Source organism: Salmo trutta, chromosome 17 (assembly GCF_901001165.1).
Source record: "Salmo trutta chromosome 17, fSalTru1.1, whole genome shotgun sequence".
Classification (NCBI taxonomy): domain Eukaryota; kingdom Metazoa; phylum Chordata; class Actinopteri; order Salmoniformes; family Salmonidae; genus Salmo; species Salmo trutta.
The window spans coordinates 31,119,606-31,137,632 of NC_042973.1; the positions used below are offsets into that span (position 1 = coordinate 31,119,606).

The window sequence follows — 18,027 nt, forward strand, 5'->3', positions numbered from 1 at the left end:
TAGGATATCTGTTTTATACTCCCACAATAACAATCAAATGGCATCTTCACATTTCAAACATACATTTCTTTCCTTGTGTGATAAACAGGCCAGGGTGTTCCCATTAGAGGTGTGTTAGTGCTGGGCTGGAACAAAACCCTGCACTTCACATAGCCCCCCCCAGAAACAGGACAGTCCTATATCCCTGATCATAACAGTGAACCAGAGGGACTTACGTTTCGTCTGTGTAGGAGATCCCAAAGTATTCCTTCTCCTTCAGGTTGAAGTGGGAGGCCACCAGATCTAACAGGTCCTTGGCCATCAACTTGGGCTGCGGGGAAACACATACACACAGGTAGGGTCAGTATGATGTATGGTGTGTGTGTGTGTGTGTGTGTGTGTGTGTGTGTGTGTGTGTGTGTGTGTGTGTGTGTGTGTGTGTGTGTGTGTGTGTGTGTGTGTGTGTGTGTGTGTGTGTGTGTGAGTGTATTGTGTCAGAATGTGTGAGTGATTCTGTTTGTGCATGTTCAGGTTGTGTGTTAAGCTAAATGTGACACTGTATTCTAATAGCTAGTGATTTACTGCAGTGACTCAGGGCTTTGACTGACACTGCTCAGGAGAGAGGAGGGGGAGGGGGTGTCTGAGAGTGACAGATGTGTAAGTGTTGCTGACAGTGCAGGTGTGTATTCTCTCTCTCTCCCAGAGTGTGTGTGGGGGTGCCCCCCTCCCCGACCTACACTCCTACTGCAGAATCACAGGAATAAGTAGAGACCTCTACCACTGTGGGTAGAAGTAAAACAGCTGATCAGCTAATCAACTAATCATAGTCTTCAACAAATTGAAATACTGTAAGGACGCTTATGTTTTCTCCTCTGTCACAATAACATCACACGTCCATCCAAAGCCGCTGAACACAGAAACACATCACTGAAGACTGCAGGCTAAGACCTTGTCAGCAGACTGACTATTGTACAGAGAGGCGGAGAGGAAGTCACAGAGAGAGAGAAAAAAAACAGAGAGAAAAGGAGAAGGATTGAGGGAGTGAGGGATGAGAGAGCATGCGAGAGAACAAGAAATAATGAAAGACAGAAAAAGATCAAGAGGGAGAGAGATGAGAGAGTGGCACACACAGTTCTGCCATGTGAATGTGCTAGTGATATTCAGAGAGAGAACCCCACCCTGGGGTTAAGCATGGGTGTGTCTCTGCCTGGCTACACACACTGACAGCACAGCATCACACCCACACCTACCACAAACACACTGCAAGCACGCACACACATACAGGCTCGCTAAAAAAATGACATATGCACATTCACTCACACGCACAAGCGCGCACACACAATCCACGATTCACACTCTCAACCCTTGGGCCAATCCTTTAATATCTACTCACTGATCCACTACTGTGAGCTATTTAAAGTAAACGTGGTGATGTCATTCAACCATGAACACACACACACACACACACACACACACACACACACACACACACACACACACACACACACACCACCATCTACACTGACCTAGATATACTAAAAGCTACGCCTACACAAGGATACTGCTACACAGAAAGACTCTGGAGAGAGAGAACGAAAGAGGGAGAGAGAACAAAAGAGGGAGAGAGAGAAAGAGGGAGAGAGAGAGAGAGAGAGAGAGAGAAAGAGCTACGTTTAGAAATACCAAACCAATACAGATAAATAAACTCTCTCTATGTCTCTCTCTTTCTGTAGTGTTGTAATGTGCTACAGTGTATAATTGAGGTAATGAGTGTTTTGGTTCAGATTCAGACCTAGAAACAGTTTCTCATTAACGAGTAGCCACGCCAACAATAGTCATTAGACTTGACTGGCCACACCATCCTGGCTATAAATAACCAATCACAGGAGATGTGGAGAGACAGACAGCACAATTATGGAGGAACTATGAGAAAGTTAAAGCTAGAGAGAGAGAAAAAGATAGTGAGAGAGATAGAGAGAGACAAAGAGAGTGGGAGAGACAGAGAGGGAGATAGAGAGATAACTAGAGAGAGATAGAGATATATAGCGAGAGAGAGTGGGACAGAAAGAGAGGGAGAGAAAGAGAGGGAGAGAGAGTGGGAGAGAGATAGAGACAAAGAGAGTGGGAGAGAGAGAAAGACAGAGAGTGGGAGAGAGAGAAAGACAGAGAGAGAGAGAGAGAGAGAGAGAGAGAGTGGGAGAGACAGAGAGGGGGATAGAGAGATAACTAGAGAGAGATAGAGATATATAGCGAGAGAGAGTGTGAGAGAAAGAGAGGGAGAGAAAGAGAGGGAGAGAAAGAGAGGGAGAGGGAGAGAGAGAGAGAAGTGACAAAGTGATAACAGTAGCAGCATCCTCTCCTGAATTGAGGATATCATGAACAGCAGCACTAAAAAGATTAGCCGATAAGGCCTGTGTGTGAGGTAGGCTTGGGCAGTAAACTCTATATACTGTATACCTGGGTATTTGGAAAAAAAACATAGGATGGTTTTTCAATCCTGTCAATACCATTGAAACTATTTACTTAACGTTTTTTAATACATTTGAATATTTGTAGCTACTTTTTTAATAAATACTTGCAGTCAACTTGGTCAATACCATAGGAGATAAAGAAGATCGTGTACCTCACTTCACTTGTGGCATCATTTTTCTGTGGCATCATTTTTCATTACCCCAGTGATCTAGTTACAGTATGGCATTCCCAACTAATGTTTGCCAGCTAGATATAACTTTTAAGTTAACTGTCTAAAATGTGCTAAATGCTCTGCAGCTGTGCAAGCCTAGTGTAATTTAGTAGCTAGTTAGCTATCTAGCTAAGAGGTTAGCTTCTTCCTAAATCAAACTTCGCTTGGTACCAGCAGAGAATCCCTACCTGGAACAAGAGCCTTGCTGTCTAATATTTGTTTTGTGTGTGCAGCAAACTGTGAGTAGCATTTTTTAGTTACTTGTATACTTGTAGAGTTTAGGTCAGAGACTATAAAATGTTTGCAATGCGCTCGTTAGCATTTAGTTAGCATTCTCTGTGGGATTTTACATGTAGTTGTTGGAATTGCGAACCTTCGGATTACAGATCCTCAGGGGTTTGAATAACAGCGCATCTTGTGTTCAGTGCCGGTATTACCGAATATCCCGGTATGGCACATTGTCGCTATGAAGGTATGACAATCTGGTTACTGTGTAAGTCTAGTGTGAGGCGCGTGTGTGCATTTGTGTGTGTGTGTGTGTACATGCGTGTGTGATGACGTGAGAGTCGGAGTAGACATTTAGCGGAAGTGTAATCATGTTTAGTGGTAGAGCAGGATGGAGATATGGACAGTGTGACTGACGCCCATTAAATAAAGGCTACAGAGAGAGATGATACACATCGGCAGCACCGTGGCAGTATTAGCCATTGTTGAGCTCTAACCTACATCTCTCTCTATCTCTTTCCGTCTGGTCTCTCTGTGTCTGTAGCCTATGCTGTGAGCTTTTTAGATCAACTGACGTTCAACCCAAAACTCATCTTCAGTCAGGAAGTGTCGGTCCACAGGCAGCAACACCTGCAGACCCACCAATCAGACACACCTATACACACACCCCTATTAGCCAGAGCCCCACTCAAGTCTTTTACCCCCCAGGCCAGACAGACAGCCCCGTGTTAATAGTTATCATCGTCAGCACCACAGGTCTACAGTACAGCTGGGGCTGAGACAGGGAGACAGAGGGGGAGGGGTGGGTCGAGTGAGGACTGGAGCCCTAACTGGGGGCTGAGATAGGAAGAACGTCACAACTTATCTTAATAACTGACAAGTATGAACGTCAAAATGATTTAGAATCTTTACCATCCTCCACCCTGGAAGGCTGTGTGAGAGGTAAGGGTAGACCTGCCCTGTCAGTGGTGGTTCACAGGTAGAGATATATAGGAGCTGCCTGATGGTTTTGGGGCCCTATGGGGTCATTACCAAAAATCTTTCCCTCCCTAAAAGGGGGAGAGCCTCACCACTATCCAGCTCACAGGAAAACCAGGAATAACATGGGAATTCTCTAGGGTCCCATTAACCCCTCAACGGCATACTGAACATCCGCCCCACCGAAGAAAGAGAGGGGGAAAAAGAGAGAGAGACCTGCTTTGCTGAAATAATTATAAACAGAGAACAATCTGTATCTGTTCCTTCTCTCTGTGTGTGTCTATCCTATTTCCTCTCTTCTCCCGTCATATTAAATCTCGGTCTTTCTCGCTCTGTTTCCACTCCTCCTGGCTGAGAGAATGAAGGCATGAGAGGAAGGAAGAATAGAGGATGAAGGGAGGATGTGATCGAGCTATGTGGAGAAATATGAGGCTTAGAGAAAGAGGTAGAGAGAATGAGAGAAGATAGCAAGAGTGCGAGGTGAGGATAGGGAGAGTGAAGCAAGGAAGTGGATAAGCGAAAGAGGAATCCTCCCTTATACAATGAAGGTGTATTAGAGATGGACTGAGAGAGAGGTGGATCAGTTCTGCCATTGTAATCAGATCACACTGCATGCAGCGCTATCATCTCTTTTCCACTACTCTTCCTCTCTCTATGTTCCACTTTCTACTCGCCTCAACGTACTCTGTCCTCCACCTTCTCCACCTGCTGTCTCCTTCTGTCCATCCAGAACTATCTTTATTTCTGGATGCTCTGCAGCAGCAGTAAGATTTCCTCATGAACAGACAAGACTGTCGGTGTTACTGAAGAGGGTTAGGAGGACACTTGGACAGAGGAGGGGGAAGGGTGCTCCATTGTTGTGATGAGACTGCTATGAAGAAATATTGTTAGTCAGAATCATTCTTCATTACAGAGAGAGTAGGGACAAGGGAGGGCAGAAGGAGGGGGAGGTGGGGGAATTAAGAAGACAAATAGGGGCGAACCACAGTTTAGGACATAATTAGGCTAGACAGACAGAGCTGCACGTTTGACTGACTGACGGACTGACTGACAGGACTCCTTAACGAGAGAGGGTGTGTGTGTGTGTGTGTGTGTGTGGAAGGATCAGGTGAGCAGAAGACGGAGCAGTGTTGTCCAGTCAGCAGTAATTGAGCTCCTGAGGTTAGCGCTTACACACACACACACACACACACACACACACACACACACACACACACACACACACACACACACACACACACACACACACACACACACACACACACGGTCTCCTTATCCCTCCCCCTCAACCTTAAGTATGTGTGTGTGGGTCTATGTATGTATGTGTGTGTGTGTGTGTGTGTGTGTGTGTGTGTGTGTGTGTGTGTGTGTGTGTGTGTGTGTGTGTGTGTGTGTGTGTGTTTACCTGTACAAGGAGCTCAAGCTTCCTGTCGTCCAGAAGATGGACCTGACATCGCCTCCCCTCTGTCATCTGAGAGAGAGAAGGAGAGAGAGGAAAGGGATTCATATTGCAATCAATTCAGTGGGCAGATCACGTGGGCCGTGAACCTGGGACCTTGTGTTTGTCAGTCCAACCTCTTATCACTAGCGTTGCAACATGGATTCAACAGTAATAATTCACCAATAACCAAAAAAGGACAGATCACAACTGAAAATGTGAACAAGGGCATGTGGTCTTCAGTCCTCCTCTCAGCAATGGAGTACACACACACACACACACACGGTGCTGTAGAATGTTTAAACTCATCTTAGACTTTAACAAGGTTAGCAGAGCTGAAAACACACAATAGGCCAAAAGATTCAATTTCCTGTGTGTGTGTGTGTGTGTCTTCCTGCTGGACATATCTGACATTCCTCTGATAAAGGGGGAAGTCCACCAACAGCTTGAGACAATCAGACCATTAGACAGACAGAGCTTTCCTTCTCTTTCCCTCTACGTCCACTGTATTATCCTTCGTGTTCCTAATGTGTGTGTGTGTGTGTGTGTGTGTGTGTGTGTGTGTGTGTGTGTGTGTGTGTGTGTGTGTGTGTGTGTGTGTGTGTGTGTGTGTGTGTGTGTGTGTGTGTTGAGTACATGTGGACTGTGTTTGCAGTGTAACAGGAAGAGGAGATCCTGAGGAACACAAACACACCAGGCCCCACCCACATCCTCACATCTGGAGGAATGGAGGGGGAAGGGAGTGGAGGAGGAAAGGAGGAGGGGAGAGACTTGGAAAGAGAAAAACGCCAGAACCCCAAGGGGTGATGCGTCCTAATGTGTTTTTAATGTGCTTCCTATCGTTCCATCTCCAAAACATGAGTCAGCCTACAGGGAGGAGGTCAGTGACCTGGCAGTGTGGTGCCGAAGTAACAACCTCTCCCTCAACGTCAGCAAGACCAAGAAGCTGATCGTAGACTACAGGAAACAGGGGGGCGAGCACGCCCTCATCCATATTGAAGGGGCGGCAGAGGAGCAGCTTCAAGTTCCTCGGTGTCCAAATCATTAAATACTTAAAGGAGGTTGAAAAAGTTATGCATTGGTCCTCAAATCCTCAAAAAGGTTCTACAACTGTACCATTGGGAGCATGTTGACTGGCTGCATCACTGCCTGGTATGGCAATAGCACCGCCCTTGATCGCATGGTGGTACGGAGGGTTGTGCGGACAGCCCAGTACATCACTGGGGACGAGCTCCCTGCCATCCAGGACCTCTATATCAGGCGGTGTGAAAAGAACCATCTACACGGACCATCTGAGTTAACCTTTATCTTTATTGACCTTTTATTTCGATCTTTGCATCGTCTCTATGCACACTCCCACACACTGTCACTCCAACACACACTCACAGGACCCTGCACACTCACAGGGCCCTGCACACTCACACTCCAACACACACTGTCACTCCAACACACACTCACAGGACCCTGCACACTCACACTCCAACACACACACTGTCACTCCAACACACACACACACACACACTCCATCATTTGCTCACTCACACATAACATGTACATACATTTATACTGACTCTACACACCCACTCACATACAAGCTGCTGCTACTCTGTTTATCTTATATCCTGCTGCCTAGTCTCCTTACCCCTATACATATCTACCTCCATCACTCCAGTATCCCTGTCCCCTTACCACTATACACATCTACCTCCATCACTCCAGTACCCCTGTCCCCTTACCCATATACATATCTACCTCCATCACTCCAGTATCCCTGTCATCTTACCCCTATACATATCTACCTCCATCACTCCAGTACCCCTGTCATCTTACCCCTATACATATCTACCTCCATCACTCCAGTATCGCTGTCATCTTACCCCTATACATATCTACCTCCATCACTCCAGTATCCCTGTCCTCTATACATATCTACCTCCATCACTCCAGTATCCCTGTCCCCTTACCACTATACACATCTACCTCCATCACTCCAGCATCCCTGTCCCCTTACCACTATACACATCTACCTCCATCACTCCAGTACCCCTGTCCCCTTACCCATATACATATCTACCTCCATCACTCCAGCATCCCTGTCCCCTTCCCCCTATACACATCTACCTCCATCACTCCAGTACCCCTGTCCCCTTACCCCTATACATATCTACCTCCATCACTCCAGTACCCCTGTCCCCTTAACCCTATACATATCTACCTCCATCACTCCAGCATCCCTGTCCCCTTCCCCCTATACACATCTACCTCCATCACTCCAGTACCCCTGTCCCCTTACCCCTATACATATCTACCTCCATCACTCCAGTACCCCTGTCCCCTTAACCCTATACATATCTACCTCCATCACTCCAGCATCCCTGTCCCCTTCCCCCTATACACATCTACCTCCATCACTCCAGTACCCCTGTCCCCTTACCCCTATACATATCTACCTCCATCACTCCAGTACCCCTGTCATCTTACCCCTATACATATCTACCTCCATCACTCCAGTATCCCTGTCATCTTACCCCTATACATATCTACCTCCATCACTCCAGTATCCCTGTCATCTTACCCCTATACATATCTACCTCCATCACTCCAGTACCCCTGTCATCTTACCCCTATACATATCTACCTCCATCACTCCAGTATCGCTGTCATCTTACCCCTATACATATCTACCTCCATCACTCCAGTATCCCTGTCATCTTACCCCTATACATATCTACCTCCATCACTCCAGTACCCCTGTCATCTTACCCCTATACATATCTACCTCCATCACTCCAGTATCCCTGTCATCTTACCCCTATACATATCTACCTCCATCACTCCAGTATCCCTGTCATCTTACCCCTATACATATCTACCTCCATCACTCCAGTATCGCTGTCATCTTACCCCTATACATATCTACCTCCATCACTCCAGTATCCCTGTCATCTTACCCCTATACATATCTACCTCCATCACTCCAGTACCCCTGTCATCTTACCCCTATACACATCTACCTCCATCACTCCAGTATCCCTGTCATCTTACCCCTATACATATCTACCTCCATCACTCCAGTATCCCTGTCATCTTACCCCTATACATATCTACCTCCATCACTCCAGTTTTTAAATATTTCCTTTACTTTTTAAATATTTCCTGTATATAGCATGCTTACTTACTTTACTGTGTATTTCCTATTTCCTATTCTTATTTCTCTATTTTTTTCTAGTAATATATTGTTATTGAATTCCATTGTTGGGTTTTGAGCATTTCACTGTACTTTCACTGTGCATGTGACATAAAAACTTGAAACTGAAACATGTCACGTTAGACACACACACCAATCTCTAAAACACACACACACTAATGTCTATCGCTACCCATCTCTAAACACACACACACACACACACACACACACACACACACACACACACACACACACACACACACACACACACACACACACTAATGTCTATCGCTACCCATCTCTAAAACACACACACACTAATGTCTATCGCTACCCATCTCTAAAACACACACACACTAATGTCTATCGCTACCGATCTCTAAAACACACACACACTAATGTCTATCGCTACCCATCTCTAAACACACACACACACACACACACACACACACACACACACACACACACACACACACACTAATGTCTATCGCTACTCATCTCTAAAACACACACACACACACTAATGTCTATCGCTACCCATCTCTAAAACACACACACTAATGTCTATCGCTACCCATCTCTAAAACACACACACTAATGTCTATCGCTACCCATCTCTAAAACACACACACTAATGTCTATCGCTACCCATCTCTAAAACACACACACTAATGTCTATCGCTACCCATCTCTAAAACACACACACACACTAATGTCTATCGCTACCCATCTCTAAAACACACACACACTAATGTCTATCGCTACCCATCTCTAAAACACACACACTAATGTCTATCGCTACCCATCTCTAAAACACACACACACACACTAATGTCTATCGCTACCCATCTCTAAAACACACACACACACACACACTAATGTCTATCGCTACCCATCTCTAAAACACACACACACTAATGTCTATCGCTACCCATCTCTAAAACACACACACACTAATGTCTATCGCTACCCATCTCTAAAACACACACACTAATGTCTATCGCTACCCATCTCTAAAACACACACACTAATGTCTATCGCTACCCATCTCTAAAACACACACACACTAATGTCTATCGCTACCCATCTCTAAAACACACACACTAATGTCTATCGCTACCCATCTCTAAAACACACACACACTAATGTCTATCGCTACCCATCTCTAAAACACACACACTAATGTCTATCGCTACCCATCTCTAAAACACACACACTAATGTCTATCGCTACCCATCTCTAAAAGACACACACACTAATGTCTATCGCTACCGATCTCTAAAACACACACACACACACACACACACACACACACACACACACACACACACTAATGTCTATCGCTACCTATCTCTAAAAGACACACACACACTAATGTCTATCGCTACCCATCTCTAAAACACACACACTAATGTCTATCGCTACCCATCTCTAAAACACACACACTAATGTCTATCGCTACCCATCTCTAAAACACACACACTAATGTCTATCGCTACCCATCTCTAAAAGACACACACACACACTAATGTCTATCGCTACCCATCTCTAAAACACACACACACACACTAATGTCTATCGCTACCCATCTCTAAAACACACACACACACACACACTAATGTCTATCGCTACCCATCTCTAAAACACACACACACTAATGTCTATCGCTACCCATCTCTAAAACACACACACACTAATGTCTATTGCTACCCATCTCTAAAACACACACACTAATGTCTATCGCTACCCATCTCTAAAAGACACACACTAATGTCTATCGCTACCTATCTCTAAAAGACACACACACACTAATGTCTATCGCTACCCATCTCTAAAACACACACACTAATGTCTATCGCTACCCATCTCTAAAACACACACACTAATGTCTATCGCTACCCATCTCTAAAACACACACACTAATGTCTATCGCTACCCATCTCTAAAAGACACACACACACTAATGTCTATCGCTACCCATCTCTAAAACACACACACACACACTAATGTCTATCGCTACCCATCTCTAAAACACACACACACACACACTAATGTCTATCGCTACCCATCTCTAAAACACACACACACTAATGTCTATCGCTACCCATCTCTAAAACACACACACACTAATGTCTATCGCTACCCATCTCTAAAACACACACACTAATGTCTATCGCTACCCATCTCTAAAACACACACACACACTAATGTCTATCGCTACCCATCTCTAAAACACACACACTAATGTCTATCGCTACCCATCTCTAAAACACACACACACACTAATGTCTATCGCTACCCATCTCTAAAACACACACACACTAATGTCTATCGCTACCTATCTCTAAAACACACACACACTAACGTCTATCACTACCCATCTCTAAAACACACACACTAATGTCTATCGCTACCCATCTCTAAAACACACACACTAATGTCTATCGCTACCCATCTCTAAAACACACACACACTAATGTCTATCGCTACCCATCTCTAAAACACACACACACTAATGTCTATCGCTACCCATCTCTAAAACACACACACTAATGTCTATCGCTACCCATCTCTAAAACACACACACACTAATGTCTATCGCTACCCATCTCTAAAACACACACACACTAATGTCTATCGCTACCCATCTCTAAAACACACACACTAATGTCTATCGCTACCCATCTCTAAAACACACACACTAATGTCTATCGCTACCCATCTCTAAAACACACACACACTAATGTCTATCGCTACCCATCTCTAAAACACACACACTAATGTCTATCGCTACCCATCTCTAAAACACACACACTAATGTCTATCGCTACCCATCTCTAAAAGACACACACACACTAATGTCTATCGCTACCCATCTCTAAAACACACACACACACACTAATGTCTATCGCTACCCATCTCTAAAACACACACACACACACACTAATGTCTATCGCTACCCATCTCTAAAACACACACACACTAATGTCTATCGCTACCCATCTCTAAAACACACACACTAATGTCTATCGCTACCCATCTCTAAAACACACACACTAATGTCTATCGCTACCCATCTCTAAAACACACACACACACTAATGTCTATCGCTACCCATCTCTAAAACACACACACTAATGTCTATCGCTACCCATCTCTAAAACACACACACACACTAATGTCTATCGCTACCCATCTCTAAAACACACACACACTAATGTCTATCGCTACCTATCTCTAAAACACACACACACTAACGTCTATCACTACCCATCTCTAAAACACACACACTAATGTCTATCGCTACCCATCTCTAAAACACACACACTAATGTCTATCGCTACCCATCTCTAAAACACACACACACTAATGTCTATCGCTACCCATCTCTAAAACACACACACACTAATGTCTATCGCTACCCATCTCTAAAACACACACACTAATGTCTATCGCTACCCATCTCTAAAACACACACACACTAATGTCTATCGCTACCCATCTCTAAAACACACACACACTAATGTCTATCGCTACCCATCTCTAAAACACACACACTAATGTCTATCGCTACCCATCTCTAAAACACACACACTAATGTCTATCGCTACCCATCTCTAAAATACACACACACTAATGTCTATCGCTACCCATCTCTAAAACACACACACTAATGTCTATCGCTACCCATCTCTAAAACACACACACTAATGTCTATCGCTACCCATCTCTAAAACACACACACTAATGTCTATCGCTACCCATCTCTAAAACACACACACACTAATGTCTATCGCTACCCATCTCTAAAACACACACACTAATGTCTATCGCTACCCATCTCTAAAACACACACACTAATGTCTATCGCTACCCATCTCTAAAAGACACACACACTAATGTCTATCGCTACCGATCTCTAAAACACACACACACTAATGTCTATCGCTACCCATCTCTAAAACACACACACTAATGTCTATCGCTACCCATCTCTAAAACACACACACACTAATGTCTATCGCTACCCATCTCTAAAACACACACACTAATGTCTATCGCTACCCATCTCTAAAACACACACACACTAATGCCTATCGCTACCCATCTCTAAAACACACACACTAATGTCTATCGCTACCCATCTCTAAAACACACACACACTAATGTCTATCGCTACCCATCTCTAAAACGCACACCTCCAGTACCCCCTTCAGACACAGTAACACGTTACAGTAAGAGAGCGACAGACAGACGTAAACATATAACATAACCATGGAAACAGTCCTGGCCAGGGTCAGGGCGGGGCTAACACACACACAGCATTTCACTCTACTTGTGCATGTGACAAATAAAACTTGAAACACACACACTGGGAGGTATCATGGGATTGCCATGTGAAGTCATTGGTTTTTCGATAGGTAGCAGGCTTATGAATTTCTTTTAGCTGTGTGAACCCTTTTTCACCCAGAGCGAGAGAGAGAGACGCACATCATTACAACACTCTATATAGCCATAATATGACATTTGAAATGTCTCTATTCCTTTGGAACTTTTGTGAGTGTAATGTTTACTTTAATTGTTTGTTTATTATCTATTTCACTTGCTTTGGCAATGTAAACATATGTTTCCCATGCCAGTAAAGCCCCTTGAAATAAGAGAGCGAGAGTGAGGGCAGAAGGCAGGTGGACAGTCAGCCATCTCATATTGACAAACACCCTGAGTCATCCCCCTGGCATAACTCTGCTGCTGCACCTCTTATAACACAGGATCACCACAAGTTCCTGTGACTTTGTGTGGGTAGTGGGTAAACCTCACCATGTGGTCCACTATAGCAGCAGGGTGAGAAGATGGATGTGAGAATTGGCAGGGGGCTGAGGACAGAAATAGAGACCGTGACAGACAGAGAGAGAGAGAAAGAGAGAGAGAGCAAGAGAGATAGAGCAGAGAGAGAGAGAGAGGGAAATGTCTATATTCCTTTAAACCTTTTGTGAGTGTAATGTTCACTAATTATTCTGTTGTTTATTTCCCTTCTGTTTATTGTCTATTCCATTTGCTTTGGTAATGTAAACATATGTTTCCTATGCCAACAATGCCCTTTGAATTGAAATCGAAAATGTATTTGAGAGAGATGTTTGCTTTGGTAATGTAAACATATGTTAATTTTGATTGTTTATTTCACTTTTGTTTATTATCTATTTCACTTGCTTTGGCAATGTAAACATACAGTTGAAGTCGGAAGTTCACATACACTTAGGTTGGAGTCATTAAAACTCGTTTTTCAACCACTCCACAAATTTCTTGTTAACAAACTATGGTTTTGGCAGGTCGGTTAGGACATCTACTTTGTGCATGACACAAGTAATTTTTCCAACAATTGTTTACAGACAGATTATTTCCCTTATAATTCACTGTATCACAATTCCAGTGGGTCAGAAGTTTACATACACTAAGTTGACTGTACCTTTAAACAGCTTGGAAAATTCCAGAAAATTATGTAATGGCTTTAGAAGCTTCTGATAGGCTAATTGATATCATTTGAGTCAATTGGAGCTGTACCTGTGGATGTATTTCAAGGCCTACCTTCAAACTCAGTGCCTCTTTGCTTGACATCATGGGGAAATCAAAAGAAAACAGTCAAGACCACAGGAAAAAAATTGTAGACCTCCACAAGTCTGGTTCATCCTTGGGAGCAATATCCAAATGCCTGAAGGCATCTGTACAAACAATAGTACGCAAGTGTAAACACCATGGGACCACGCAGCTGTCATACCGTTCAGGAAGGAGATGCATTCTCATAGAGGTGAACGTACTTTGGTGCGAAAAGTGCAAATCAATCCCAGAACAACAGCAAAGGACCTTGTGAAGATGCTGGAGGAAACAGGTACAAAAGTATCTATATCCACAGTAAAACGAGTCCTATATCGACATAACCTGAAAGGCCGCTCAGCAAGGAAGAAACCATCGCTCCAAAACTGCCACAAAAAAGCCAGACTACGATTTGAAACTGCACATGGGGACAAAGATCGTACTATTTGGAGAAATGTCCTCTGGTCTGATGAAACAAAAATAGAACTGTTTGACCATTGTTATGTTTGGAGGAAAATGTGGGATGCTTGCAAGCCGAAGAACACCATCCCAACCGTGAAGCACAGGGGTGGCAGCATCATGTTGTGGGGGTCAACAAAGTCAAGGACAACAAAGTCAAGGTATTGGAGTGGCCATCACAAAGCCCTGACCGCAATCCTATAGAAAATTTGTGGGCAGAACTGAAAAAGCGTGTGCGAGTAAGGGGGCCTACAAACCTGACTCAGTTACACCAGCTCTGTCAGGAGGAATGGGCCAAAATTCACCCAAATTATTGTGGGAAGCTTGTGGAAGGTTACCCGAAACGTTTGACCCAAGTTGAACAATTTAAAGGCAATGCTACCTAATACTAATTGAGTGTATGTAAACCTCTGACCCACTGGGAATGTGATTAAATAAATAAAAGCTGAAATAAATCATTCTCTCTACTATTATTCTGACATTTCACATTCTTAAAATAAAGTGGCAATCCTAACTGACCTAAGACAGGGAATTCTTACTCGGATTAAATGTCAGGAATTGTAAAAAACTGAGTTTAAATGTATTTGGATAAGGTGTATGTAAACTTCCGGCTTCAACTGTATGTTTCCCATGCCAATAAAGCCCTTTGAATTGAATTGTTTCCCATGCCAATAAAGCCCTTTGAATTGAATTGTTTTCCATGCCAATAAAGCCCTTTGAATTGAATTGTTTCCAATGCCAATAAAGCCCTTTGAATCGAATTGTTTCCCATGCCAATAAAGCCCATTGCATTGACTTGTTTCCAATGCCAATAAAGCCCTTTGAATTGAATTGTTTCCGATGCCAATAAAGCCCTTGGAATTGAATTGTTTCCAATGCCAATAAAGCCCTTTGAATTGAATTGTTTCCCATGCCAATAAAGCCCTTTGAATTGAATTGTTTCCCCTGCCAATAAAGCCCTTTGAAATGTATTGTTTCCCATGCCAATAAAGCCCTTTGAATTGAATCGAATTGAGAGAAAAAGAGAGCGATAGTTCAGGATTGTTTCAACACCCACCCCTGTGTGAGCTGAGCTCTGCCCTGAGGCTGCTGCCAGTGTGTGTGTGTGTGTGTGTGTGTGTGTGTGTGTGTGTGTGTGTGTGTGTGTGTGTGTGTGTGCCTTTAGTCCAGCTTCCTTTGATGGGCTTAGTTGTCCCTCCCTCTCTGTGGTTGAAGGTTTAAAGTGGCTGCACCTGCACTCAAACAACCTCCACCTCTTCTACTGCTATTCTCCACTCGCCTAGTAGTAGAATAACCTTATTATTAGGTAGTATTACCTCTATTAGAAATACAGTACCAGTCTAAAGTTTGGACACATCTACTCATTCAAGGTAACTCTGGGTCTTTCCTTTCCTGTGGCGGTCCTCATGAGAGCCAGTTTCATCATAGTGCTTGATGTTTTTTGCGACTGCACTTGAAGAAACTTTCAAAGTTCTTGATATTTTCTGCATTGACTGACCTTCATGTCTTAAAGTAATGGACTGTCATTTCTCTTTGCTTATTTGAGCTGTTCTTGCCATAATATGGACTTCCTATTTTACCAAATAGGGCCATCATCTGTATACCACCCCTACCTTGTCACAACACAATTGATTGGCTCAAACGCATTAAGAAGGAAAGAAATTCCACAAATGTACTTCTAACAAGGCACACCTGTTAATTGAAATGCATTCCAGGTGACTACCTAATGAAGCTGGTTGAGAGAATGCCAAGAATGTGCAATGCTGTCATCCAGTCAAAGGGTGGCTACTTTGAAGAATCTAAAATCTAAAATACTTTTTTGGTTACTACATGACTCCATGTGTGTTATTTCATAGTTTTGACGTCTTCACTATTATTCTACAATGTATAAAATAGTAAAAATAAAGAAAAACCCTTGAATGAGTAGGTGTGTCCAAACGTTGAACTGGTACTGTATCACTCTAATACCGTGTCTCAGCCCGTGGTCTGTGGCTTTTGTTATGTGTTGCACTCATTTAGCTTGCTGTGACATGTGCACTATGCAGCACTACAGGCCACTCCCCAGGTCCTGGAGTTTAGTTCTACCACAGTTTCAGAACGTAGTTGTAAATGAGCTGCCAGTCAGCTATAGTCTGGTCTGTAAATATTCTCCCCAAATGACTCCTCTGCGTTCCCAAGATTTCCTAACACCAGTCAGTCCATGCTGCCTGTGCAAGGTCTCCCTGTCTGGACCAGAGGTAGATTATCATAGAGATCACTGGCCAGAAATCCGCTGACCCCCTAGACCTGAAATGCAGACACAGATAAGGCTGTAGCACACACACACACACACACACACACACACACACACACACACACACCGACTGTCTTATCTACATACAGGCAGCATATTCTCTCCCTGTTATAATAAAGTACACCAGAGAATGAGGAGGCTTTGCTTGAGGCACTAAGGGAGAAGAACACCACAATAACAGGCACGGTTACAAATGTTTACGTAACCCAATCCAAGGACAAGGTCACCAAATCTACACAATATTCAATGATACATTTTAAAAAAGAAAGTAAAAAATCACTACGAATTGAAGGCTACAACATGTGACAAACTTTTGACACTTGCTACACTGAATGGGTGTGACTGTTACCAAAAATAGGTACTTCTAGTACGAAGTATTAAAAATGTATGTATTTACTACCGTAAGTCGCTCTGGATAAGAGTGTCTGATAAATGACTAAAATGTAAATGTCAGCTAATTCATAGACTCGACTATCAATCTCACCGGATCACCTTCCACTAAATGCACTGAAACATCACGAGACAGCAGTCAGATCAAATCTACTAGGACCACAAGACCAATGCTTAGAACCGGAGATTCACTAACACTAAAGTAATTTACTCTCCAGTACACCTATGCATGGGCTGTCTAGTCATGACAATAACAATCCACCATCTGTGAATGTAGCTGACAGGTTTGAAATCTTACATTGTATCCCTGTTAGGCTAAAGCACGAGTTGAAGCGCAGTTCTTGAAACATTGTATCATTGTGGCCCTAAACTGGAAACACAATCTCTGCAATTTGGTACGCAGCCAGGCTGTCCTTCCACGCGCACAATAACACTGTAATAACACATCACAAAATATTCCCTATTCACATGGTGGAAATAGACACGATGCTAGTCCAGAGAATGAGGCATGATTGTGATTTTGAATCCGTAAACAAGCTGCAGCCTAGCTCTACACAATCAGAATGACATTTTTGACCCATTGCCAGGCAAGTTTGAATGCATCCCCTGCAGGCTACAGATGATAACTGCCTCTAGTCACATCGGTAGACAGGGTAGAAATGATTGCTGGTTTTCTGATAGTTGCCTAAACATGCTATTTCTATTTTAGCTAGGCTTTTCGATTGTAGCCTACCCAGCGATATATTCAAAACACAAACCCGCATTTCGGGATAAACTACAAATGGACCATGTTACACATACAATAC

At 43.5% G+C, this 18,027-nt stretch overlaps 1 protein-coding gene across 12 annotated transcripts in view; it reads right to left on the minus strand.

Moving 5' to 3' along the window:
• The window catches only part of LOC115152031 (FERM domain-containing protein 4A), a 217,036-nt gene that overhangs the window by 57,759 nt on the left and 141,250 nt on the right, over positions 1-18,027 (minus strand). For all 12 annotated transcript variants that reach the window (XM_029696487.1, XM_029696488.1, XM_029696484.1 and 9 more), the window contains exons 2-3: positions 5,271-5,336; positions 216-310 (exon numbers count right to left, since the gene is read on the minus strand). In XM_029696487.1, the coding sequence (XP_029552347.1) occupies positions 216-310; positions 5,271-5,336 (161 nt within the window). The remainder of the gene's footprint in view (positions 1-215; positions 311-5,270; positions 5,337-18,027) is intronic.